Below are 27,276 nucleotides of genomic sequence, written 5' to 3'. Positions count from 1 at the left end.
TTACGCTGGAATCTAAACAGCCCTTGTTGGGAAAATGGCCAAGCCCCGCTCAGGACTTATTTTCTGTTTTATATGCTGAAAAGAAGCTGTTTTGCTTTTGTGTGCCATATTTTTAAGGCTCAATAAATAAGCCTTTGCAAGAAACCCACGTGTGGTTGCACGTACCCTGCAACAGTAGTGCATAGAGGTACTCCGGATTATTGTATAATGCACTTTTGTTCATGGTGTGCACTAGTCCGTTCAACCTAGAGTCTTCCATCAACAACCGCTACGACCTTGACCGACCTATGAAGCTGGACGTTTCTGAGTTTCCCGTATTGTCCTTTCGCAGGCGCTGTTTAAACAGTGGGGCTCGGAAGCCGTTTACCCCACAGATATCCTCACCTACACAGAGCTGGTTCTGGACACCCAGGGTCAGCTCCTCCAGTTGAACCGGCTACCTGGAGGAAATGAGGTAGGGAATTAATTAAACCGTTTCAAACTCCGCGAGCGCTTTTTTCGCGTTCCCAAAACGCCAAGAAAATCAATGCGCTCATTAAAAACATTCGGCAAAAAATGATTTATTCCTATGGCAAAAAGTAGCGGACATTTTTTTTTTTAACCCTTGGATCGGCTTGCGTTTCCCCCTCCTTCAGCTGTGTGTTTGTTTTTGGTCAGGTTGGTATGGTGGCTTTCAAGATGAGGCTGAAAACGCCCGAGTATACTGAAGGCCGTGACCTAATCGTCATCAGCAATGACATCACGTACAAGATCGGCTCCTTTGGGCCGCAGGAAGATCTGCTCTTCCTACGAGCTTCTGAGCTGGCGAGGAAGGAGGGGATCCCCCGAATTTACATCGCAGCGAACAGCGGGGCCCGGATTGGGCTAGCGGAGGAGCTCCGGCACATGTTTCAAGTGGCTTGGAATGACCCTTCAGACCCTTACAAGGTAAGCTCTTCCTGTAATTGGGTGATGGAAGGAGGACCAGGCCGGCCAAACAAGCATACAGTAGCTCTGTATCTCCCTATATGTTAGACTAGAACCCATGGTTCCCAACCCCAGTCCTCACGAATCCCCCAACTGGTCAGGTTTTAAGGATATCCCTATCGGCACAGGTGATCCAGTTAAAATGACCGAGCCACCTGTGCTGAAGCCGGGATATCCTTAAGACCTCTCCCGTCTGGATTACTGTAAACTACGGCTAACCGGCCTCACAACTTTGTCCTTTGCAATCTATCCAAAATTCTGCTACTAGAATAATTCCACTTTCTCCCAAAACAGCCTCTGCTCATCTCCTCCTTAAATGCCTCCCCTGGCTTCCCGTCAAGATTCCGATCACCTCCAAAGTTCTCCTCCAAAGTTCTCCTCCTTCAATGCTCTCCACTCGTCTGCTCCTCCTTACATATCAGCGTTGACCTCTCGCTATGCCCCTGCTCGTCTCCTGCGCTCTACCCATAACTGTCTCCTGTCCCCCCCTTTCACCTCTACTGCTCTCTCACCTTAAACCCTTTCCCCTCACTGCCCCTTACCTGTGCACCTCCCTCACACTCGGTGTACGCCAAGCACCTTTAAGACAAACCTTGCAAATGAATCATCCCAATAGCCCGGACGCATGGCTACTGTCCCACACCCACAGTCACTGCTACCATCCACTGTGGCCAAGCCCTGCCATCTACTGCACTTATTCCTTCACCTGCTGTCTCTGTAACTCTCCCAACATGCCACTTAGGCCACGTCCACGCTGAGTGAACGCGCTCGAGCGCCGTGACGTCAGGCGCTGAATAAGCAGGGCCGATTACTGTCCAGTTGAAAATGTGTCGTTGCGCACGTGGGGGGGCGGCGTGACCCTGAGATAGGAACCATGTTCACTGAGATATAACAATACTGTGTCTTCTTTCTCTCTCTTAGGGTTTCAAGTACCTGTACCTGACCCCACAAGACTACACCAGGATTAGCTCCATGAACTCTGTGCACTGTGAGCATGTGGAGGACGGAGGAGAGTCCAGGTAACGCACACCTTGGGGTTACTGGTTGATCCTCGATACAGGCGGTGAAAGAAAATGACACAGCTCCTTAAACCTCACCTCCCCCTGTAACATGTAACATTTATTTTGTGTTGGTTAGTTTTGCCCACTCTACGTGTGTGTCACACACATACATACATACATACATACATACATGCACACACATAGATATATAGATAGCGGTCCAGAATACCAGGTGTGCAGATAAGGTGGTAGTAGGGTGCAGACCGACCAGGTGTCAGCAAGGCAGCACATCTGATACAAGAAAACAGGACAGGCACTCCAAGATCCAAAGGTAACATTTATTCCTCAGAATAAATGTCACCTTTGGATCTTGGAGTGCCTGTCCTGTTTGCATGTATGTATGTATATAGCTATGTATAGATATAAATATGTATGTGTATATACACACACACACACACACACACACACACACACACACACACACACATACATACATACATACATACATACATACACACACACACACTCATATATAATAATAATAATAAATAACACACACAAAGACAGAGAGAGAGAGGGACTCGCTGGAAATGGTTGTAAGTGCAGGGCACAGACTCCTGGTAGAGAAGGTGGGGCAGATAAAAGCGGGGTTATTTGAACTTTAGGAAAGGAGGAGAGGGTTAAAGCAGCAGTTCCCCGCGGTACAGGCACGACAGGAATATACTTGCCCGGTGAACACACAATGCCTGAGCTAGTTCTGCTTTTACTAGGTATGTCCTGACTGATATTATCGGGAAGGAGGAAGGAATTGGCGTCGAGAATCTGAGAGGGTCGGGCACAATCGCTGGAGAGTCATCACTGGCATATGACGAAATAATTACCATTAGCATGGTATGTCTTATACCCAGTATGTGGGGTAATGATCTGTACCTGTAACTAGCATGGTATGTCTTATACACAGCATGTGGGGTAATGATCTGTACCTGTAACTAGCATGGTATGTCTTATACACAGCATGTGGGGTAATGATCTGTACCTGTAACTAGCATGGTATGTCTTATACCCAGTATGTGGGGTAATGATCTGTACCTGTAACTAGCATGGTATGTCGTATACCCAGTGTGACGATAGCTTATGACAGGTTGTAATTTACACCAAATACTGGGTCTGAACTGAACGAGGCTTAGATATAATAAAGTATATTTATTCCTTTGGATAGGTGAACACACAAAATAATACAGTAACAGACAAGAAGTACACTTACTTTGGGGATGGGGGAGGAGAAGTATGTTGCATAGCAATTCTCTCGCAATCAGGTTACAATTCAGATGATATCAGAAAACAAAGGATAAAGGGTGGACAACAGTTTATAAATCTTTTGTACCCTATCCTTAACATTGAGTACAGGTGATTGGTCTTCAATTACCTCTAGCCACTCTTTAACGTGGGAACACATTTTGATACATGACCCCCTGCTAGCTGGTACATGCGCATTAGAACTCTGGGGTCTCATTTCTGTAGCCCCTCATCTGCATCAGGAATGCCAGCTAGTCTACCACACGGAATTCCTGGCAGGATATTCTTTGTTGTGAGGTGTGAAATGGGACACTTAAAGACTGCTCTGGTTTGAGCCGTCTCCGCCCTCAGGTAAACAGTAAGGGTGACAAAATCCTTTGAACAATACTTAAGTCCTAGACATTGGGTCGCCTCTCTGGCCATATGTTACCCTGGTATGCAAAGGAATTTCCTCTGGGTTTTATCCCTGCTTTGGGACACAGTATGAAAGATAAAACACAAACATATTAAAATATCCGGTTCCGTTGGGTCCAGCCAGTCCAAACTTCCCAGTTCTTAATGCCGGAACTGGGACACCCTATGTTCCAATTTGAAACTTGCTACGACCCTCGGAACCGGAGTTACACAAATACACATTAAACCGTTTCCTATTTTAATACAAAAAACTTAGCTGTAAATTAAATCACGGTTTTTCACTAAATCCCCATTGAAAACAACGGGCTCCGCCGCCATAGACTTTCAATGGCAAACCGCCGCCGTTGGCGGCTATGGGAATCCGCCGCCATAGACTTTCAACGGGGCTGCGCCGCCGTTGAAGTCAATGGGGGTTTTCCGCCATAGCCGGTCAATGGAGATTGGCCGCCATTGGAGTCTATGGGAAAAGTCCCGAACTTTCAAGGGGGTCCATACTCCGTCGGGTTGGTCCAAGAGGGTCAAGGATGGTTCTGCAGCGATGCCGGAGCAGTGACTACAGGTACCCCAAACCCTGATCCTCTGGACCCTCCGGAACCGGAGCTATGGATTCCTAAATTCCAGCTTTTCACACTTAGCCGTTTTCTTGAGCTGTTTCTGCCGCCGCCATTGGAACCTATGGCGCGACCCGCTCTAATCGGTTCGACCCTTATCGGGGGTCCAGGATTCGGGGACCCGGTGGTGGTCGAGTGGGGGGAGGCCTAGGAACTAGGGGCAAAAATAATTTTATTTCTATGTGCTCTAGAACTGTTTATTCCCACGCCACTTGTCGTTGAACTTGACTGCTAAGTGATCAAAGCTCTCTTATTGAAAATGTATCCGCTTTGCGGTTTTGCGATTTGGACGGCAGCCAACTCGTTCCTGGAAAGCTCCTTCGAGGATTCTCCATTGAAGTCAATGGGCCCATTGACTTACAATGGGAAACCGGCGCTCCTCCTCTCGGACGCCATCTGCTGGTCTTCACAGGAAACAGGACCCAAACAGCAAGATTCGCCATTGAAACACATGGAGCCCCAATGGCGGCCTATGGGACGCTGCAAAATGGTGCCTGAAAAGGCGGGAAAATTACACAAAGGGCTATAATCATTAAAGAACTATTAACCCTTGTACTCCCGGATGGATTCTAGTGTGTGTGTGATGCAGACACTGATTAAACCAGATATTACAATGAAACATGGGAACAGGGGAATACACATTTTCATGTCATAACAAGGGTTAAATCACATTTCTGGACCTCAGCCCAGTTAACCCCTTGTCTCCCTGGTGAGGTCAGGGGGTGGCCAAATGGGGTGCAACCCCTTTAATCCCGGGACACCCCCTTTCTCCCTCTACACCCAGTATGTGGGGTAATGATCTGGTCCCTCTCCCACATGTACAAAGCTTCCAACCCTCATAGGTCTCTTCTTCATGCGTATCGAGCTTTCCAAACCTCACAGGTCTCTTTCTAACATGCACAGAGCTTTCCAAACCTCACAGGTCTCTTACATCTACAGAGCTTTCCAAACCTCACAGGTCTCTTCTGTGAGGTTTGGAAAGCTCTGTACTGGTGAAGAAGAGACCTGTGAGGTTTGGAAAGCTCTGTATATGTGAAGAGGAGTCCTGCAGGGCTTGGCAACTCTGTACACGTGAAGAGGAGACCTGTGGGGCGTGGAAGGTTTCCTCTTCACGTGTGCCGAGCTTTCCAAACCTCACAGGTCTCTTTCTCACATGCACAGAGGTTTCCAAACCATGTATCTGTCGTCTCCAGCAAGTATATTTATAGATTCCCATCCTTGCTTTGCAGGTAACGTGCCGCTCCATTGGGATCGGAGCCTACTTGGTAAGGCTGGGACAGCGTGTTATACAAGTGGAGAATTCCCACATCATCCTCACTGGAGCCAGCGCTCTGAACAAGGTGAGAACGTGTCTTCTGCATACTGTACCCTGCCAGAGATGTATGGGGCTCACCACAAAACAAGAAGCTGGAACAAGGTGCAAAACTGTGACTAATGCACATTGACCCCATAACAAGGAACATGGCAAAGATCTTCCCATTTCCAATACTTGCTGAAGAACCTTTGTGAGGAGGGGTGTTCAACTCCAGTTTTCAGGATATATCTGCTTCAGCACAGCTGGCTAAATCAGTCCCTGCTTCAGCACAGGTGGCTCAATCAGAGGCTCAGTCTTCGACTGAGCCTCTGATTGAGCCACCTGTGTTGAAGCTGGGATATCCTGAAAACCTGACCTGTTGGGGCGCCTTGAGGACTGGCGTTGAGCCCCCCCTGGCTGAGGTTTCTTCTGTGTCAGCTGAAGCGGGCGATTGGGCCACTTCCCTTCAATGGGAAATTTCGGCTGAAAATGGTCCGCTTTGGCCGATACAGAATAAGCGCCTTCATCTTTAACGTTTATTAAAACCCCCCACTCATTACGGGACTAGAACGGGTATTTTTATAGCTGTTTCAATAGAGATGTCAACATGAAAACCAACCCACAGAAGAAGACTTCTTGGATAACCTTGGGGGGACTTTCCACCCAACAGTGTAACACAAACGGGATATATTTGACGCTGTTGTTTCAGGTTCTGGGCCGTGAAGTGTACGCATCGAATAACCAGCTGGGGGGCGTACAGATCATGTGCAATAACGGGGTTTCACACACGACCGTGCCCGACGATTTTGAAGGGGTGTACACCATTCTGGAGTGGCTCTCCTACATGCCCAAGGTATGGTCCAACCGCAGGCTCCTCGTCTTACATTACACCGTCTCTGAGTAGGGTTACTGGCTCTGCGCTTCCTGAACCCAGGCAGCGCTGAAAAGCTGTGTCGTGCGGCAGGCATATCCTTATTGGGTTCCACAGTGGCGTACGCCTTAAGGAGCCCCCTGGGTGACGTTGCTGCGTCACGGCAGCGTGTGGCCATGACGACACTGCGTCACGTGACATCGCAACGTCATGGAGGAGGGCTGATGTGTTGCAGAGGCCCTGCTCTCTCCCCGGCAATCAGTTTCATTGCGGGGGTCATCGATAGTCCAGAGGGAGGTTCCCGACTTCCCTGGGTCCCCTCCCCCCACGAGCTGGGACCCCCGGGACGTGCCCAGGTATTCCTGGCAATCAGTTACGCCACTGGGGTTCCATGTTAAAATGAACAAGAAGCAAAAGGTGACACTGAGTGCTCATTTGTATGTCATTACCCAGAATCCCTGGCTGCAGTGGAAACACTGTACGATGAATGACTATGGGAAAAGGCAGGGTTTGGGGACCAGTCAGACATGTGAATAAGAGTGTCTGCATTCTTACATTAGTTGTACCAAAGAGATACCCAGGGAGAGAGATCCTACACGTGGGGCATTTACACACGTATAATCACACGTGGGGCATTTACACACGTATAATCACACGTGGGGCACACCACTGATTAGTACATGTTTGACTTTAGATAGATCAGTAGAAAGTAAAAATTGGGCTCTCTTGTATCAGAATAGCAAGGCAAGCGTGTACCATAAAATAGAGGAGGTTTTCAAACAACCCGTTACGTTTGCAACAAAAAATAAATTGTACATTTAAAAACACATGAGGTATAATTTTAGCTCATGGACATGCGTGGGCCAACATTTTCTGGGCCCCATTAATATTAATAATGACTGCAATTTTTTTTCTCCCTCCCCCATCCTCTCCGTGATCTTCTCTCCCCCTCCTCCTCATCTCTACCCCTCCTCATCCTCGTGTCTCCCCCTGCTCCTCATATCTACCCCTCCTCCCACACATCTTTGTCTCCTCCCCCCCCCCCAGCATGTCTCTCTTCCCCACCTTCCCCCCCCCCCCCCGGCATCTCTCTCCCTTCCCCCCCCCCCCCTAGTATGTCTCTCTCCTCTACCCCCAGCATGTCTCTCCTCTCCACCCAGCATCTTTCTCTCCTCCCCCCACATAATGTTTCTCTATCTCTCATCTCCCTCTCCCCCCACCCCCCACCAGCATGTCCCTCCCCCCCCCGGCATCTCTCCCCCCCTCCCCCCCCCGGCATATCTCTCCCTTCCCCCCCCCCCCCTAGTATGTCTCTCTCCTCTACCCCCAGCATGTCTCTCCTCTCCACCCAGCATCTTTCTCTCCTCCCCCCACATACGGTTTCTCTATCTCTCATCTCCCTCTCCTCCCCCCCCCCACCAGCATCTCTCTCTCCCGCCCTCCGAGCATGTCTCTCCACCCCCAAGGATTGCTTTCTCTCACCTGCCCGCCACCAACTCTCTTTTTACACTGCTCATCTCATTCTCTCTGTTCTCCCCTCCTGTATTTATCTGATTTCCCCCTCATGTCTTTCTCCCCCCCCCCCTCTTCTCTCACACATGCCATTCTCTTTATTTAATCCCCCATATATTTTCCCCAGTCATCCTCTCTCTAACAATCTGAGGTTTCTTTTCCCAGCATCTTTTTCTCTTTTCCTTCCCCTTTCCCCCCTCATGTCTCTCTCTCTGTCTCTCTCTCTTCTCCCCTCATGTCTCTCTCTCTTCTCCCCTCATGTCTCTGTCTCTCTCTCTTCTCCCCTCATGTCTCTCTCTCTGTCTCTCTCTCTTCTCCCCTCATGTCTCTCTCTCTGTCTCTCTCTCTTCTCCTCTCATGTCTCTCTCTCTGTCTCTTTCTTTTCTCCCACTCATGACTCTCTTTTCTCCCTATATCTGTCTCTCTTTTCTCCCCCTCATGTCTCACGCTCTCTTCTTCCCCTCATGCGTCTCTTTCTTTGCTCCCCCTCATGTCTTTGTTTCCCTCTTATATATTTCTCTCTTGAACGTCATTTTCTCTTTGTCTCTTCCTACCTGTATCCTTTCCTTTTCATGTCTGTTTCTACCCCTGTGATTTAACCCTTCCCCTCCCTCTCACCTTTCCCAGCCTGTCTCTCAGGCTGCAGTCCCAGCCCCGCCCACTGACCAACGCCCCGCCCCTTCCCCTCCCCTTCCCCTCCCTCTCACCTTTCCCAGCCTGTCTCTCAGGCTGCAGTCCCAGCCCCACCCACTGATCGAGGCCCCGCTCCTCCCCTACCTTTCACAGCTCCAGCCTCGCCCACTTAGGCCCCTGCCCCTTTCTCTCACCTTTCCCAGCCTGACTCTCAGCTGCAGCCCCGCCCCCTGCCCCAGGCCCTGCCCCCTGCAGAGGCATGGATATCCCTCTGTGCTTCCTTCCTGCATCTCAGGCTGCAGGGGCCAGGCCCCCTAAACACACTGGGTGGGCCCGGGACAGCAGACCTGGCTGTCCCACCCCCCTAGTCAGGCTTCCACCGCATACCATCTCCCTCGCCCCCCCCCCCCCCCCCCCCCCACACCGCCTGTCTCTATCTAAAGAGAGAGATGGGCCGCCGACAGGGGGGTTGGGTCTTGAGAACAGGTGTTTCCCTGCCCTAAGTTAATTGTGTTCAACGATCTGCTGGTTAATGCTTTAACCCTCTCCCCCCCCCCCGCCCCCATAGGATAAGAAAAGCCCAGTGCCAGTCATTTCACCAAAGGACCCCATTGACCGGCAGATTGAGTTTATGCCGTCGAAGGCTCCCTATGACCCCCGTTGGATGCTGGCTGGAAGACCCCATCCCAGTAAGTCATCCAACAGCCCTGTCAAGGGGGGGTGGGCGGGGGAGGGGGAGAGGGGTCTTCCAGAGATGAACCACACTATTTTCAGCTCCCAGGGACCCACCAGTTTCAGAGATTCTAACTGGTGAAGTTACTCGTATTACTTCCCTGTTTTTAAAGGGGATTTAAATGGCCATCCAATAGGAAGCCACAACTAATGGTGCTTCCTATTGGTCTAAAATTTGGTAGCCATTTTGTTTCCCCTGAGGGAGATTTAAACTCGGAGTTTCAGGGCCCGGGGCTGTAAATAGTGGCGTTCGGCTCAGGTAGCCCTCCGGTTCCCCCACCCTGTAATAACAATGAGGGATGCAAATTGTTAAGTTGGAGGAGCTGCTTCCTTAACCACCAGAAGCTCCAGCGAAAACTGCCAAGCTACTACAGTTTGGAACAAACCCCTGTCCTGTTTCTTCCCTCCACAGCCATCAAAGGGTCATGGCAAAGCGGATTCTTCGACCACGGCAGCTTCATGGAGATCATGTCCCGTTGGGCACAGACCGTCATCGTGGGCAGAGCCCGGTAATGCCACAGAGAACCAGAAAGGGTGCTCCTTTTAAATTATTTTCTCTCAGAGGGACAATGCTTAGCTGGCTCCCCTGGCAGCGAGCGGGTTAATAATGAGTATATAAGGAGGCACTGCAGTATATGTAGCTCTGTATATAGAATATTTCCGTATTTTGCCCACATTTTCCTGGCGCTGGGATTGGAACCAGCTTCTGCTAACGCAATCCTCACGCAGTGACTCCTAGGCACGGCTGTGCGATAGTAACAGGCGATGTGTGCCCTGTTGCAGGCTGGGAGGAATACCAGTGGGTGTAATCGCCGTGGAAACCCGGACTGTGGAAATGGCTGTTCCCGCCGACCCGGCCAACCTGGATTCTGAAGCCAAGGTGCGTTTTCCCCCCGAGGTGTGTGTGTGTCATCCATTATGACATTAAGCAACGGTTCAACGATTTAATCTCTGTGTTAAGATGGTGTCTGCAAATGGGAATTTACCATGAAAGTCGTGTGTGTGTGTGTATATACAGTATATCTATCTATCATCTTAAGCCCCGGTCTCCCCTCTTTATGGCCTTTACCCCACTGCTGGATAACGCCTCCCCAAGGATCTCCCAGGTACTGCGGTTGCAGTCTCTTCTCCACGTCGCTCCATCACATTTTCTGATTTCATCCTCCCATCTAACTTTTGCTCGTCATCTTGGTCTTTTTATCTCTCTTGGAATCAAGTCGAGTGCCATCTTTGTCCAACGATTGTCAGTTCTTCTTGTGATATGTCTGGCCCAACCGCCATTTTCCTTTCTTAACCCTTGGGATGATGTCACAGACTTTTTTGTTTGGTTTCAAACCCATTCATTCTTTTTCCATTCTTTTACTCAGCATGCATCTCTCTGAACTTGTTTGTGTTTTCTGAAGCTTCTGAATTATCTTCACATTTAGGGTCCAAGTGTCACATCCATACGTGAGCGCAGCTAGGATACACAGAAAACTTTCTTCTTGAGGCACCGTGGACGGTGCCCTTGAAATATTGTCTTGTTTCTTCCAAATGCGCTCCATCCCATCCTTATTCACCATTCAAACGGTTCCCACCCGTTGTTACTGGTCAGCCAAGGTAGACCTAGTCTTCCACTACTAGTTCTATCCCATTTATACCACTGTTTGCAGAGTTGACGCATTTGTCGAACATCACTTTGTTCTTGTTGATATTCATACGAAGGCCACATCCTTACTTGCTTGGGCGAGTTCTCCAATTTGATGTGTGTGTGTGTGTGTGTGTGTGTGTGTGTTCCTGTTTGTGACTAGAGTATACTTTCCTTTTTGCAACATCTCTGGTGTGCTGCATCCATTCTTCTGAACCGTTGCTTTGGGTGATGTATGGTGTTTTGATGATTTGGTTATATGTGCGCACGCCAGTATACCTGCTGCTTCTGTGGCAGTACCTGTTGTTTCTGATATCATCGTGTTTTATATAAATATGTATATGTACGGCCCTTTTACTTAACAGATCCTAATATCAGGTAATGTCTCTCTCAGATCATTCAGCAGGCCGGGCAGGTCTGGTTCCCAGACTCCGCTTTTAAAACGTCCCAAGTGATGAAGGACTTTAACCGGGAACGGCTGCCCCTGATTATCTTTGCAAACTGGAGAGGATTCTCCGGCGGTATGAAAGGTGAGACTCAGAATCCGGGGGGGGGCAACCTTATCACTGCACCCGGGCTGACGGCAGCTGGGGTACTGACCAATTTATAGTACAAGAGGCCGAACCAGTGGGACAGATGAGATTCGGTCACCCTGTGGCAGAAGGGACAGTCAAAGGGGACGTAGGTTTCTTCCCTCGGTGTCACTTTGTCACCCTGCAGTGGGATGGGCTATGAGTACATTCTGTGAATGTACTCCCCATGCTGCATGAGTGATGGACTCTTAAGGGCTGATGGTGCTTTGTAACGTTCACCCTCCATGCAGTCTGAGGGACAGGCTCAAATAACCCTAAATTCATGTTTCTGTGTTATCCTGGGATGGGAGGGACAGACTGGGTATTCCTTCGTCATGGTGGCACTGGGTGACCTAGAGGTAGGAGAGACAGACTGGATATTCCTTCGTCATGGTGGCACTGGGTGACCTAGAGGTAGGAGAGACAGACTGGATATTCCTTCGTCATGGTGGCACTGGGTGACCTAGAGGTAGGAGAGACAGACTGGGTATTCCTTCGTCATGGTGGCACTGGGTGACCTAGAGGTAGGATGAAAAGACTTGATGGGTAGTAAGTCCGATCTCTTCCACCCACCATTATGTGACAGTCACAATAAGTGGACCATAGTACGAGGAACAATGCATTGTTGGCCCTTCTGGCAGTTGAGAGGACTTGAACCCTGCACCCTTGAGACACAGTACGGTCCAGGCATGATGGGTCTCCCTGCTCTGTTGCAGACATGTACGACCAGGTGCTGAAGTTCGGGGCCTACATTGTGGACAGCATGAGAGTGTTCAAGCAGCCGGTCCTGGTGTACATCCCACCCCATGCCGAGCTGAGAGGAGGATCGTGGGTCGTAATTGATGCCTCAATTAACCCCCTCTACATGGAGCTCTACGCAGACAAGGATAGCAGGGGAGGAGTCCTGGAAGCCGAGGGCACGGTGGAGATCCGCTTCCGCAGGAAAGACCTGATCAAGACGATGCGGCGAATCGACGCCGTGTACGCTCAGCTCGCGGAACAGCTGGGTGAGTGTGGAGACCACCAGACTCCAGAGCTGTGAGGGGGAGGGAGCAATTTGCGTGCATCAGAGAGGCTGCAGCGTGGTGAGATTCCTCACTGAAGCTTCAAATTGGGCTCTCCCACGTCAAAGACCAGCATGTTGACACACACTGTACGAACACAGGCACTGAAAGAGCTTTACCACCTGCTAGCAGGACCCAGCTTCTAGGCCTCAAGCCAGGGACTCCCACTTCAAAGGTTTACCGCAAAGACTCCGACAGATTAGCTTCTTCTCGCCCTCCCAGGTACACCGGAGCTGCCAGAGTCGGAACGTAAGGTGCTGGAGAAGAAGCTGAAAGCCAGAGAGGAGCTGCTGTTTCCAATCTATCACCAAGTGGCTGTGTGCTTCGCTGACCTGCACGATACCCCGGGGAGGATGCAGGAGAAAGGCGTCATTACAGTTACGTGACCCCGATACCCTTCACTTTATCTCTTTCTTTCCTTTGAAAAGTCTTAAAAAAAAATAAAGTCAATACAAAGAAATGTTATGTTGCTAATAAACTATTTTACTTAAAATATTAGGTAAGACATCCATAAAATAATCAATAAAATTAGTATAATTTGACGTGGGAACTGGTTGATTTAATTAAAATAATTTTGCATTGGAAATAATTCAAACGTAGTTGATGGATCGTTAGTTTCTGTGTATATATTTGAAATATGTATTCCCACTGTAACCTCAGGATATCCTGGAGTGGAAGGACTCACGGACCATCCTGTACTGGAGACTCCGACGCCTCCTCCTGGAAGAAGGTGTGAAAAGAGAGATCCTTCACGCCAACCGGGAACTCAGCGACATCCACATCCAGTCCATGCTTCGCCGCTGGTTTATGGAGACAGAGGGGGCAGTCAAGGTGCGAAAATACTATATTGCTACACCCTGTTCTGTTTATTTCACGTCTGTAAACCCTTTGCCGCGTCGCCTCTGGCGCCGGAGCTGCTTGTTTCAGATTAACCTGCCGTCTCGAGTCCTTTTTAGGACGGGTAATCCCTCCCTCTCTGTGTTCTCGTTTTGACTCTGCTCGTTTTATCCTGGTTCTAAATCGCTGGATGCTAACGCAGCGTGTATGATTTCATGCTATAGTAAATAAATATAGTTGGCGAGATCTCCAGGCACGCCAAATTGAATTCATAATCCGCAAAGAACGTATTGGATTGCATAACAAGGGCAGCGTTTCGACCTTGAAGGGCCTTCATCAGGGTTACCCAACAACTGCTATTAAGTGACCGGTGGCTTCTTGTCTTCTCTGGAACACCTGAGAACCTCTCTATTTTTATTCGTCTTTATAACAACCTTGGTGTGCAGTACCTGATACTACTTTTATAGTATTAATAAATATATACATAGATTTGAATACGGTTGATCCGGCAACTTGTCCTCCAGCCAGAGGGCTCGCTATTTTAGCATAGAACTGCTACAAGTTCCACCCGTGGCGAGCGATCTTCAGGGAAATCCCACTGGGATGGAAGCAGAAATTCACACTGCTTGGTGAATATTTTATTTATTTTGGCCTGAACCGGGGAGACCCCGGAGGTCGGGGGGACCACGGATGAGTTTAGAGGGACCCCCCCGGATCAGGTAAAATAATAATAATTTTCAATGGTTCCGTTGAATAATTGCTATGAAAATGTGGAATGTAGTCCTTTTTGGACAGATGCAGTGTAATTAGTCGTTGGAAGGTTTTTACATTTCGGATAACTAACTTGAACGTTGCTAATGACGTCAGATTGCAAGAACAGGATATAATTATAGGTATCGGAGTCATACAGTGGTGACGGTCACATGGCGCTGGCATTGATTCTCCATTTTTAGGAGCCTGTGTTATCCACAAAAGGCTGCTCCTGCTCCCCGTTCCATCACCCATCTGGGGCCGAGCCAGATGGTACCACAAGGGCTGGATCCACCTCTTGTCTTCTCCTCTTGCAGGCCTACCTGTGGGACAATAACCAGGTGGTGGTGGAGTGGCTGGAGAAGCACTTGCAGGAGGAGGACGGAGCTCGATCTGCCATCCGGGAGAACATCAAATATCTGAAGAAAGACTATGCCCTGAAACACATCCGGGGGTGAGTGATCAGTCGGCAACACTGGGCCCTCTCGGCGACTATTCAGGAGTACAAGAGCAGGACCAAAGATGCGAGAGAGACCGTTTGCAAAATGCAATAGAGGAAGTGACTTAAAAAAAAGTACTGCTACTGTGTCGGACTTCAAGAGATTCTGTGTATTTAACATTGAGAGGAAACTATTGTGACCATATTTTAGGCTGTATTTATATATGCCTAGAAAAGCAGAGAAGCTCCCTAAAATATACGTGGCACCGTTAATCTCTCATTAAAATAAATGGTAAGGGTACTCCGTAAATGAAAAAGTAGTGGTTATCTGCACCCATCGCCATTATACGTCCAACTCTGGTAATTTGGGTTCGAAGGATATGTTGTAAAGACTGTCCACACCATGATTATTCTATTTTGGAAGAGGTTGGGGGATGATAACGAATTACAAATATATCTTGGGTTAACACAGAGCTATATATTACTAGGGAAATTTAACATTGTAGAGATGATCGGGGACCAGGTTTCACTAGCGACAAACTGAAGACAGATGACCAGAAATAAATTGTAGCTATAGAAACTCTGTGTGTGTGTTTAGAATTACATTGGCTGTCTTCTTAGTAGGGTATGAGAGGAGATAATGAACAGATTCAAATCTATTCCTGGTACAGGGAGAAACCCGATTTTACTGGAGTCCAGAAGGAATGTGTTTGGAAAATCTGACACTGTTCTCCTTTTCAAACTTAAAATAGCTACTCACTCCACCTATCAACACAAACGGGGACACCTAAGGGAATGCACCACAAGTGGGGCTTTTTTGAGACCCTTTCCTGGGTTGCGCCTGGTTCTCGCACTGTTACACTTCTATTTATATGTTATTGATTCAGAGTGAGTAACTCATTAAAATATATATTTTAGATCTTTTCCCTGGAACATGAAATGAAAAGCCCAGTGCCATTATAAACTTTGAAGCCACTCAACGTACACACTACATTGAGGGTCTTACTTACGGCCCCTATTCTATATGCTGTGAAGATGTCTTTCCCGTGCTGGAGGAGAGTTCAGCGCCGTTCCTTTAAATTGGACTCCAATCTCAGACACATGGTGGACGGCACATATAATAGTAAAAGAAGAGATATTTCACCCAGAACTTAGAGCAGGGGTTGCGCAAACTTTTCCACCTGCCTGCTCGCGCCGCCCTCCTTACCTCGTCTCCAGCGTCAAATGACGCTGTGGGGTCATGGCAACATGACATCACGTGACCCAGCAGCGTCAGTTGCCGCTGCAGACCAGGGAAGTTGCAGAGGCCTCTCGCGATCCCTCAGCATTTCATTTAAATGCCATGGGGAAGTGCGCAAGTCCTCTGTAACCACCGCGCCCCCCTTCCGGGAAAATCTTGTGCCTTCCCACCCCCCTGAGGGGCGTGTCCCCCAGTTTGCGTACCCCTGAGTAGGGTATCAAGACCAAAATGAATGGTCTACCATCAGCAGTGCTGATAAATGAAACTATTACTTGTGTCTTTGGGATCCCTTTGTACTTTTTGGCTGTGGTTCCAATATATCCAGCGCATGGAGTTTCTACTAAACTTTTGTTATAAGCATCAGAACTAAATGAATGTTTGATTTGGACACTTGTAGCATTCTGTAGCTGCAATTTGTGGAGCTTCTTTTTGATGCCAAAAAAAAACATTATTTGTGTAGCATAAACCCGCATACTTTATACCAGTGTTTCTCAACCAGTCTCTGCTAAGTATGCTGCGGCCCCAGATAGAAACACTCCGCTGCCTGCTCAGCGGGCGTGTCTCGCGCTGCCTGGAGACGTAGAGGCTGTGGCTCGCCTCTCCCCTCTCAGCCCGGCACAGAGGAGAGAGAGAGGCGCCTCTCCATCTCTAGACAGCGCAAGACTCCCCCACTGAGCAGCTGACATGTTTTAGGTGTATCGGAAGGTGGGTGAGAGGTGAGGGCTGGGGAAGTTGTGTTGGGGGGGTGGGTTACAATGTGGTGTGAATGACACGGGGATAAATGTGCAGTGTGTGTTGAGTAAAAGGGTGTGAATGTACGAGTGTGTAAGAAGTGGATAAGCTATAGTGCCCTTCAGGGGTGCTCAAAAAAGGTTGAGAATTACTGCTTAGTACGTTGGAACTTTTGTCGCATTCTTATGACCTGGGAAGTTTGTGAACGCCTCATTAACAATCCCTCCCTCCTGACTCCTTCCACAGATTGGTTCAAGCCAACCCTGAAGTGGCCATGGACTGCATTGTCCACATGACCCAGCAGATCACCCCAGTACAGAGAGCCCAACTCGCCAAGATGTTAACAACCATGGACAACCCCCCTTCCAGCTGACGACAAGAGGGACAGAACCAGGGACAGAACCAAGCACTCCCCCCCCCCGGGGCTTCTAGTGACAGACTTTGATTAGCACAAACCACTCTGTTCCTGCCACCCACCCAGGTGCCTCCACAACCACTGTCCAGCTAGGAAACCAAGCCAATACGTGCCTTGCAATAAAGAAACCAACCAAAAACAATACTCGTGTCTCATTCTCAGGCCGCATCCTACGTTGGTGGCAACATACCGGTGTTTGTTTCCGTAGTTATAGAGCCTCGCTTTTTTTACGGAATAAACAGATCTTTTTCACAGGATTTCCTCCCGTTTTGTTTGCCGTCATCACCCGCTTTTTACCTATTGGCAACGAGTAGCCTACTAGGAGCATGCTGTCCTGCATTCAATCACAGTACCACTACTTTTTTTTTATGTGCTTTGATCTAATGGTTGTCTTTGGGGTGCCGACATGTCATCCGCACTTGATTTTCTTTTACTGTTTGCCCGTTGTCGACGAGTTAAGAGGACCTTCTACACACGCACGTGTTGGTCTTTACCTTCTGATCCTAGGGCTTTTTAACTCGTTAACCCTTTTTGGCAGCATAAGGGTTAAGGGCGCGTTGTGTGTTTAGCAGATGAAGCTATTGGCAGAAAATGTGAGAGAAAAGCTGCCCCAGTTACAGCTCTGTGCTCTATCCTACAATCCAGCCTGCAGTGCGCCATATTATACATGGACTGTGGACACGTCTGAATTCGGTGTAGCTGTCGGGAAACACGCTTCAGGTTAGCCGTGTGCACTGCTACAGCCCTTTATTCTGGGAATCTATAAAGAGCCTTCAATTGCTTGCTGATAATAACTGTCTTTGTGTTTCAATGGATATAGCAGTATTCACCGTTCATGTGTTATGTTCACGAGCCGTACCAATTCGGCATCAGAGCTAACACTTTGTATGCACCAGAATCTCAGGGTCCTTAGAGCCAAAACAGAGTTTCTACCTGTGTGCGTAGATTTAACGAAATTCTTACCTGCTTTCCCGCGAGTACTTTTCATCGAAAAAGGAATTGCAGTTGAAAAAAAAAATAAACACACTTTTTAACACAGCCTATTTTTACAGAAATGTGCCTAAATGCATAATTTTGTCTTGATCTGCTGCATAACTGCTGATAAATTCATTACTGACAAACACCAGAGTTTGTGGAGTGTCTGATTTCTTAAGATTAAAAGAAAACCGCCGAAGGGTTGATGTGAACTTTTGCATTTTTACTTCCATTTTTTTATTTTAAATAGAAAACGGCTGTATACAGGTCAGCATATATCTTCTTGTAAAAGGAAAGTTGCAGTAACTTTCTTAGATTAGTAATCTATATACAAGTTACATTTGAGGACATTTGTAAAGGACAGAATGTAGCGCTATGTGGCAATAATGTATTCTGTGTGATACAATAGATTTGTTCAAAAAAAGGTTGGACATCTTTTTAGATGGGAAAGGTATACAGGGATATACCAAATAAGTATACACGGAAAGGATGTTGATCCAGGAATTCATCCGATTGCCAATTCTTGGAGTCAGGAAGGAATTAATTTTTCCCCTTAATGGATCAATAAGTAAGTATAGATATAGGATAAAGTATCTGTTGTCTAAATTTAGCATAGGTTGAACTTGATGGACGGAAGTCTTTTTTCAACCTCATTTACTATGTAACTATATTCCAACCCCTACACTTGCCAAAGCGCCAGCAAAAATCATTTGCTTAATCAATGCAATTTAGCTCCCTTACCCGTCGCGAAAGTTGTAATTTATATTTTGGATATAGCAATGGGGAAGGCAGAGGGGCGGAGAAGCTCCCTGGTTGTCTCCACATGTGACTGGCTACAAGCCAGTCTCTCCAAAAATTCCACTGACTACCAGAATTTTGGTAGCGGTGTCGCTCCGTCCATTATAAGCGACGACGATGCATTTGTTTTGACGCAACGTCGCTGTCGCCGGCATTATAAGCGCAGCCGTACAGTCAAATCACCTTTAAAGTCAAATGTAAACTCATTTGAATGTAGCAGTCGATGCATGTCATCCTTTCCCTCCTACGACCTTCCTGCGCCCCTCTCCTGTTACACATCCATGGAAAGCGCTTTGGCTGAGATTTCAGAAGCCGGATGTGGGGTATTCTCGCCTCTCCCCGATCTGCCGTTGGCTGCAGTTGAATGGCAGTCCACGGCCGGGTCGTGGTGTAGACACTGCATTGCGGCTTAGTGAATCCTGGCCTCGGTGGGGACTTTCTAGGAATGTTGTTGGATTTTGGGATTTTAGAAACTTTCGCCCCTAAAATGTCACCCAACCCTTTTTTTAGTCTCCAGTCTCAAATTACCAGGATGTTTTCCATTGCCGCCTCCAGAAGTCTTCTAAGTGAGTTAAGTGTACAATTTAACAGGTACTTAATCCCAATCATTTCTACAATCATTGTAACGCAGAATGTGACGGCAGATAAGAAGCGCTTGGCCCCTGTGTCTGCCCATTCTCCTATCCGCTGTGAAACCTCAGAACCAATCTGATCTTTGGCTTCCTTTCATATTTATGATTCAGCCTTATGTCTGTCCCAAGCATATTTCAATTATCTTGCTGTATTAGCCCCGACCACCTCTGCTGGGAGCTATCCACGATCCACCCCCCTTCTAGTGGTGGGATTCAACATTTTTAGCAACAGGTTCTCTCTCATGGGGGGGGGGGGGAGAAATCCAGGGGGGAGGGGGAGAGACCACACCGCCCTTTTATAGTGAAAAATGAAAAACAATATTAATTAAAATTCTTTATTTGCCTTTCGTGAAATATTTACATATTGCTACTTGAATGTCATTATACTGTTTCTTTTGTCCATGGCAGAGACCGACCAGGGAGGGCAGAGACAGACCAGGGAGGGCAGAGAGAATCCCTCTCACACCACCCCCAGTCCCTCTCACACCACCCCCTGTCCCTCTCACACCTCCCTCAGATCTCTCCCTACCCACCTCCTGGCTAGGGTAACCATATTTGTCCCGGCAAAAACTGGGACAAAATGTCACGCCTGCAAAGTCGTTTACTGGTTACTCATGTGCGATCGAAGCTTGCCGGTCACGTATGCGCACGAGCAGCCGTCAATTGCTGATCACGCATGCGCAGTTGGCGTTCGCCAGGGATCCAGAAAACCAGGACAGCAGCCGAAAAAGTCAGGACAGAGTCCTAAAAATTGTGACTGTCCAGGCTAAACTGGGACATCAGGTCATCCCACCTGTCTTCTTCTATCTCCCGGTTTTGCCGGATGCAGAGAGAAACGCAGGGTCTGACAATTTCTCCTCCAGCCATTAGGTGGTGCTCCGCTGCGCTGATAAATGGCGGTGTACCTGCGGCGAGGTCGTGGTAAATCACCAGCGGAGTCGAATGTCCCAGACTACCATCAGATTGCTATTTTCCAACTGCAGAGTCTGATCAGAGAAGATCAGAGAAAAGGTCCCCAAATGCTGCACTCAAACTATTAAAAGACTTAAACAAACCTGGTATTGGTGTCTTATTCAGAAGGTAAATATCTACCATGGGCTATATTAGGACCAATAAGAGACCGGTCATGATAACTACCTCTATGGGGGGGGGTAATAAAAAAAGAATCAAATTTGATTAACATATATACGTGACTCATAATGTGTACATTATTTACAGTGTGAGAATATTAAACCGCGGTGGTGAGGACCGGACAAACTCGTATAGAAAAATAATAAAACAGCTAGCTGGGTGCGCTGTTGTACCACACAGGTAGTATGTATATGGTAACCTCAATCTTAGAGTGCTGGTTCAATGTTACCTTTTAGAAAAGTGTATGTATACTCATACCTAGCAGCAGTATATTGATTAAATTGTAGATATCGCTATAGAGTGAATAGCAAACAGTCAGAAAACGAAGCCTTGGTATTGGCTTAAAATATCTCACAGCTACAGATACTATAAGGGAGACTTCTCCAGAAATGTAGCAGCGATATAAATTGAAACAAAATGACCTGCAAATGTGTTACAGATGCACACCACTCAATGAGTGTGCATCAACATGGTCTGATCACTTTAGCTTAAATGTAGCCATATACTTCTCCATAATTCATGAATATATATATATATATATATGTGTGAAGAAATGATTCTGTATGTTTGTGCCCCCTGTGATTGGCCTGTGGGTTTGTGTGCGCTCATTGGCTGCCGGCCGGCCACACCTCTCGCTGTCATTGGCCAGTTAATGTAAAAAAAAATGCTGCCCAGTGTGAAAGGGAGGCACGGGAGCAGCATGGTGAGAAAGGTGCCTGCAGCGGGGCCGGTGGCAACTGCTGAGCATCGGAGCACGGCCCCTCCCCCCCCGCAGCCACCGGCCCAGCACCGCCACCCCCCCCCCCGCATCAGACCACCGCCACCCAACCCCCCCCCCCCACGCATCAGACCACCGCCACCCAACCCCCCCCCCAGCCACCGGCCTGTCCCACCCCTCCCATCGGAGCACACACCCCCACCCCCCTGTAGCAACTTGCCCAGCACCGCCACCCCCCTTACAGCATCAGGGCACCGCCACCCCCCCACCGCAGCCTCAGGGGTGTATTTTATATGTGTTGGGGCATTTTATATATGTATTGGGGGGATTTGGGGTATTTTATATATGTATTGGGGGGGTGGTTGGGGTATTTTATATATGTATTGGGGGGGACGGGATGGGGTATTTGATATATGTACTGAGGGACCTCAGTGGGACCGGAGCCGTCAACTGGGGGGAATCTGAGCTGGTAACGGGGGAGGGGGGAGGAGAAAGGGAGGAGGGGGAGGGGGGGAAATCGGAGCTGTGGAGGGGAGGGGGGGAAATCGGAGCTGGGGAGGGGGGGGAAATCGGAGCTGTGGAGGGGGGGAAATCGGAGCTGTGGAGGGGGGGAAATCGGAGCTGTGGAGGGGAGGGGGGGAAATCGGAGCTGGGGAGGGGGGGGAAATCGGAGCTGTGGAGGGGAGGGGGGGAAATCAGAGCTGTGGAGGGGAGGGGGGAAATCGGAGCTGTGGAGGGGAGGGGGGGAAATCTGAGCTGTGGAGGGGAGGGGGGGGAATCGGAGCTGCGGGGGGAAATCGGAGCTGGGGGGGGGAAATCGGAGCTGGGGGGGGGAAATCGGAGCTGGGGGGTGGAAATCGGAGCTGGGGGGGGGAAATCGGAGCTGGGGTGGGGAAATCGGAGCTGGGGGGGGAATCGGAGCTGGGGAGGGGGGGAATCAGAGCTGGGGAGGGGGGGAAATCGGAGCTGGGGAGGGGGGGGAAATCGGAGCTGGGGAGAGGGGGGGGAAATCGGAGCTGGGGAGAGGGGGGGGAAATCGGAGCTGGGGAGAGGGGGGGGAAATCGGAGCTGGGGAGAGGGGGGGAAATCGGAGCTTGGGAGAGGGGGGGGAAATCGGAGCTGGAGAGAGGGGGGGGAAATCAGAGCTGGGGAAAGGGGGGGGAAATCGGAGCTGGGGAGAGGGGGGGGAAATCGGAGCTGGGGAGGGGGGGGGAAATCGGAGCTGGGGAGGGGGGGGGAAATCGGAGCTGGGGAGGGGGGGGGGAAATCGGAGCTGGGGAGGGGGGGGGGAAATCGGAGCTGGGGAGGGGGGGGGAAATCGGAGCTGGGGAGGGGGGGGGGAAATCAGAGCTGGGGAGGGGGGGGGGAAATCGGAGCTGGGGAGGGGGGGGGGGAAATCGGAGCTGGGGAGGGGGGGGGGAAATCGGAGCTGGGGAGGGGGGGGGAAATCGGAGCTGGGGAGGGGGGGGGGAAATCGGAGCTGGGGAGGGGGGGGGAAATCGGAGCTGGGGAGGGGGGGGAAATCGGAGCTGGGGAGGGGGGGGGAAATCGGATCTGGGGAGGGGGGGGGGGAAATCGGATCTGGGGAGGGGGGGGGGGAAATCGGATCTGGGGAGGGGGGGGGGGAAATCGGATCTGGGGAGGGGGGGGGGGAAATCGGATCTGGGGAGGGGGGGGGGGAAATCGGAGCTGGGGAGGGGGGGGGAAATCGGAGCTGGGGAGGGGGGGGGAAATCGGAGCTGGGGAGGGGGGGGGAAATCGGAGCTGGGGAGGGGGGGGGAAATCGGAGCTGGGGAGGGGGGGGAAATCAGAGCTGGGGAGGGGGGGGGAAATCGGAGCTGGGGGGGGGGAAATTGGAGCTGGGGGGGGGAAATTGGAGCTGGGGAGGGGGGCGGGGAAATCGGAGCTGGGGAGGGGGGGGGAAATCGGAGCTGGGGAGGGGGGGGGAAATCGGAGCTGGGGAGGGGGGGGGAAATCGGAGCTGGGGAGGGGGGGGGAAATCGGAGCTGGGGAGGGGGGGGGAAATCGGAGCTGGGGAGGGGGGGGGAAATCGGAGCTGGGGAGGGGGGGGGAAATCGGAGCTGGGGAGGGGGGGGGGAAATCGGAGCTGGGGAGGGGGGGGGAAATCGGAGCTGGGGAGGGGGGGGGGAAATCGGAGCTGGGGAGGGGGGGGGGGGAATCGGAGCTGGGGAGGGGGGGGGAAATCGGAGCTGGGGAGGGGGGGGGAAATCGGAGCTGGGGAGGGGGGGGGAAATCGGAGCTGGGGAGGGGGGGGAAATCAGAGCTGGGGAGGGGGGGAAATCGGAGCTGGGGAGGGGGGGGGGAAATCGGAGCTGGGGAGGGGGGGGGGAAATCGGAGCTGGGGAGGAGGGGGGGAAATCGGAGCTGGGGAGGGGGGGGAAATCGGAGCTGGGGAGGGGGGGGAAATCGGAGCTGGGGAGGGGGGGGAAATCGGAGCTGGGGAGGAGGGGGGGAAATCGGAGCTGGGGAGGAGGGGGGGAAATCGGAGCTGGGGAGGAGGGGGGGAAATCGGAGCTGGGGAGGAGGGGGGGAAATCGGAGCTGGGGAGGAGGGGGGGAAATCGGAGCTGGGGAGGGGGGGGAAATCGGAGCTGGGGAGGGGGGGGGAAATCGGAGCTGGGAAGGGGGGGGGGGAAATCGGAGCTGGGGAGGGGGGGGGGGGAATCGGAGCTGGGGAGGGGGGGGGGAATCGGAGCTGGGGAGGGGGGGGGGAATCGGAGCTGGGGAGGGGGGGGGGAAATCGGAGCTGGGGAGGGGGGGGGGAAATCGGAGCTGGGGAGGGGGGGGGAAATCGGAGCTGGGGAGGGGGGGGGAAATCGGAGCTGGGGAGGGGGGGGGAAATCGGAGCTGGGGAGGGGGGGGAAATCGGAGCTGGGGAGGGGGGGGGAAATCGGAGCTGGGGGGGGGAAATTGGAGCTGGGGGGGGGAAATTGGAGCTGGGGAGGGGGGCGGGGAAATCGGAGCTGGGGAGGGGGGGGGAAATCGGAGCTGGGGAGGGGGGGGGAAATCGGAGCTGGGGAGGGGGGGGGGAAATCGGAGCTGGGGAGGGGGGGGGGAAATCGGAGCTGGGGAGGGGGGGGGAAATCGGAGCTGGGGAGGGGGGGGGGAAATCGGAGCTGGGGAGGGGGGGGGAAATCGGAGCTGGGGAGGAGGGGGGGAAATCGGAGCTGGGGAGGGGGGGGGGAAATCGGAGCTGGGGAGGGGGGGGGGAAATCGGAGCTGGGGAGGGGGGGGGAAATCGGAGATTGGGAGGGGGGGGGGAAATCGGAGCTGGGGAGGGGGGGGGAAATCGGAGCTGGGGAGGGGGGGGGGAAATCGGAGCTGGGGAGGGGGGGGGAAATCGGAGCTGGGGAGGAGGGGGGGAAATCGGAGCTGGGGAGGAGGGGGGGAAATCGGAGCTGGGGAGGGGGGGGGAAATCGGAGCTGGGGAGGGGGGGGGAAATCAGAGCTGGGGAGGGGGGGGGAAATCGGAGCTGGGGAGGGGGGGAAATCGGAGCTGGGGAGGGGGGGGGAAATTGGAGCTGGGGAGGAGGGGGGGAAATCGGAGCTGGGGAGGGGGGGGGAAATCGGAGCTGGGGAGGGGGGGGGAAATCGGAGCTGGGGAGGGGGGGGAAATCGGAGCTGGGGAGGGGGGGGGAAATCGGAGCTGGGGAGGGGGGGGAAATCAGAGCTGGGGAGGGGGGGGAAATCAGAGCTGGGGAGGGGGGGGGGAAATCGGAGCTGGGGGGGGGAAATCGGAGCTGGGGGGGGGAAATCGGAGCTGGGGAGGGGGGCGGGGAAATCGGAGCTGGGGAGGGGGGGGGGAAATCGGAGCTGGGGAGGGGGGGGGGAAATCGGAAATCGGAGCTGGGGAGGGGGGGGGAAATCGGAGCTGGGGAGGGGGGGGGAAATCGGAGCTGGGGAGGGGGGGGAAATCGGAGCTGGGGAGGGGGGGGGAAATCGGAGCTGGGGGGGGGAAATCGGAGCTGGGGAGGGGGGCGGGGAAATCGGAGCTGGGGAGGGGGGCGGGGAAATCGGAGCTGGGGAGGGGGGGGGGAAATCGGAGCTGGGGAGGGGGGGGGGAAATCGGAGCTGGGGAGGGGGGGGAAATCGGAGCTGGGGAGGGGGGGGGAAATCGGAGCTGGGGAGGGGGGGGAAATCGGAGCTGGGGAGGGGGGGGAAATCGGAGCTGGGGAGGGGGGGGAAATCGGAGCTGGGGAGGGGAAATCGGAGCTGGGGAGGGGAGGGGAAATCGGAGCTGGGGGGTGGGAAATCGGAGCTGGGGGGGAAATCGGAGCTGGGGGGGAAAATCGGAGCTGGGGGGGGGAATCGGAGCTGGGGAGGGTGGGGGGGATCGGAGCTGGGGAGGGGGGGGAAATCGGAGCTGGGGAGGGGGGGGGAAATCGGAGCTGTGAAGGGGGGAAATCGGAGCTGTGAAGGGGGGGAAATCGGAGCTGTGAAGGGGGGGAATCGGAGCTGTGAAGGGGGGGAATCGGAGCTGTGAAGGGGGGGGATCAGAGCTGTGAAGGGGGGGAAATCGTAGCTGTGAAGGGGGGGAATCGTAGCTGTGAAGGGGGGGCAGATCAGAGCACCGCCACCCCCCCGCATCAGAGCACCGCCACCCCCCCTTGCATCAGAGCACCGCCACCCCCCCCCGCATCAGAGCACCGCCACCCCCCCCTCCCCATCGGAGCACCCCCCTGCAGCCACCGGCCCAGCACCGCCACCCCTCACAGCATCGGGGGCACCGCCAACACCCCACCGCAGCATCGCCCCTCCCCCTGCGGCCACCGGCACCCTCCCCCTGTGGCCACCGGCCCAGCACCGCCACCCCTCACAGCATCGGGGCACCGTCACCCACCCCCCCCCCACCGCAGCATCGCCCCTCCCCCCGCGGCTACCGGCATCCCCCCCCCTGCAGCCACCGGCCTGACCTGTGATCATCCCCAAGGTAAGTCGGATTTCTCTATGTATTGGGGTGGTATTTTATATGTGTTGGGGGGGGGTTTGGGGTATTTTATATATGTACTGAGGGACCTCAGTGGGACCGGAGCGGTCACCTGGGGGGGAATCTGAGCTGGTAACAGGGGGGGGAAGGAGGGAGGGGGGAGGAGGGAAATCTGAGCTGTGAAGGGGGGGGGAAATCTGAGCTGTGAAGGGGGGGGAAATCGGAGCTGTGAAGGGGGGGAATCGGAGCTGTGAAGGGGGGGGAAATCGGAGCTGTAAAGGGGGGGGGAAATCGGAGCTGTGAAGGGGGGGGAAATCGGAGCTGTAAAGGGGCAGGAAATCGGAGCTGTGAAGGGGGGGGAAATCGGTGCTGTAAAGGGGGGGGAAATCGGAGCTGTAAAGGGGGGGGGAAATCAGAGCAGTAAAAGGGGGGGAAATCGGAGCTGGAAAGGGGGGGAATCGGAGTTGTAAAGGGGGGGGAAATCGGAGCTGTGAAGGGGGGGGAAATCGGAGATGTGAAGGGGGGGAAATCGGAGATGTGAAGGGGGGGAAATCGGAGCTGTGAAGGGGGGGTGGGAAATCAGAGCTGTGAAGGGGGGGGGAAATCGGAGCTGTGAAGGGGGGGGGAAATCGGAGCGGTGAAGGGGGGAGGAAATCGGAGCGGTGAAGGGGAGGAGAAATCGGAGCGCTGAAGGGGGGGGAAATCGGAGCGGTGAAGGGGGGGGGAAATCGGAGCTGTGAAGGGGACGCATTTATGTGAAGGGGGGACCGGATTGACATGAACGGGGGACAAAGAGAGAGGGGGGGTGAGAGGGGAATGGGGACAGAGAGGGAGGGGGATGGGGAGAGAGAGGGAGGGGAATGGGGAGAGAGAGGGAGGGGAGAAATCAGAGCTGTGAAGGGGGGAACCGGATTGACATGAACAGGGGACAAAGAGAGAGGGGGGTGAGAGGGGAATGGGGGTGACAGGGGGATGTTTGGAGAGAGAGGGAGGGGGATAGGGGGAGAGAAAGGGAGGGGAATGGGGGGAGAGAGGGGGAGGGGGATGGGGAGAGAGAGGGGGGGAGCGG

At 52.4% G+C, this 27,276-nt stretch overlaps 1 protein-coding gene across 3 annotated transcripts in view; it reads left to right on the top strand.

Annotated features, from left to right (window-relative positions):
- Window positions 1-18,129, top strand: part of ACACB (acetyl-CoA carboxylase beta) — an 83,853-nt gene extending 65,724 nt beyond the window's left edge. For all 3 annotated transcript variants that reach the window (XM_075568783.1, XM_075568781.1, XM_075568784.1), the window contains 15 exons: window positions 332-454; window positions 658-927; window positions 1,888-1,985; window positions 2,738-2,858; window positions 5,518-5,628; window positions 6,292-6,435; window positions 9,167-9,287; window positions 9,743-9,839; window positions 10,114-10,210; window positions 11,352-11,487; window positions 12,246-12,536; window positions 12,816-12,970; window positions 13,254-13,424; window positions 14,498-14,634; window positions 16,838-18,129. In XM_075568783.1, coding sequence (XP_075424898.1) covers window positions 332-454; window positions 658-927; window positions 1,888-1,985; window positions 2,738-2,858; window positions 5,518-5,628; window positions 6,292-6,435; window positions 9,167-9,287; window positions 9,743-9,839; window positions 10,114-10,210; window positions 11,352-11,487; window positions 12,246-12,536; window positions 12,816-12,970; window positions 13,254-13,424; window positions 14,498-14,634; window positions 16,838-16,964 — 2,199 coding nt within the window. In that variant the 3' untranslated portion in view covers window positions 16,965-18,129. The remainder of the gene's footprint in view (window positions 1-331; window positions 455-657; window positions 928-1,887; window positions 1,986-2,737; window positions 2,859-5,517; window positions 5,629-6,291; window positions 6,436-9,166; window positions 9,288-9,742; window positions 9,840-10,113; window positions 10,211-11,351; window positions 11,488-12,245; window positions 12,537-12,815; window positions 12,971-13,253; window positions 13,425-14,497; window positions 14,635-16,837) is intronic.
- The last annotated feature ends 9,147 nt before the right edge of the window (window positions 18,130-27,276 follow it).

The sequence above is a fragment of the Ascaphus truei genome, chromosome 13 (assembly GCF_040206685.1).
Source record: "Ascaphus truei isolate aAscTru1 chromosome 13, aAscTru1.hap1, whole genome shotgun sequence".
In the NCBI taxonomy this organism is placed as follows: Eukaryota; Metazoa; Chordata; class Amphibia; order Anura; family Ascaphidae; genus Ascaphus; species Ascaphus truei.
The sequence above is the reverse complement of the archived record's forward strand: the minus strand, read 5'-3'. Positions and strand labels throughout refer to the sequence as shown.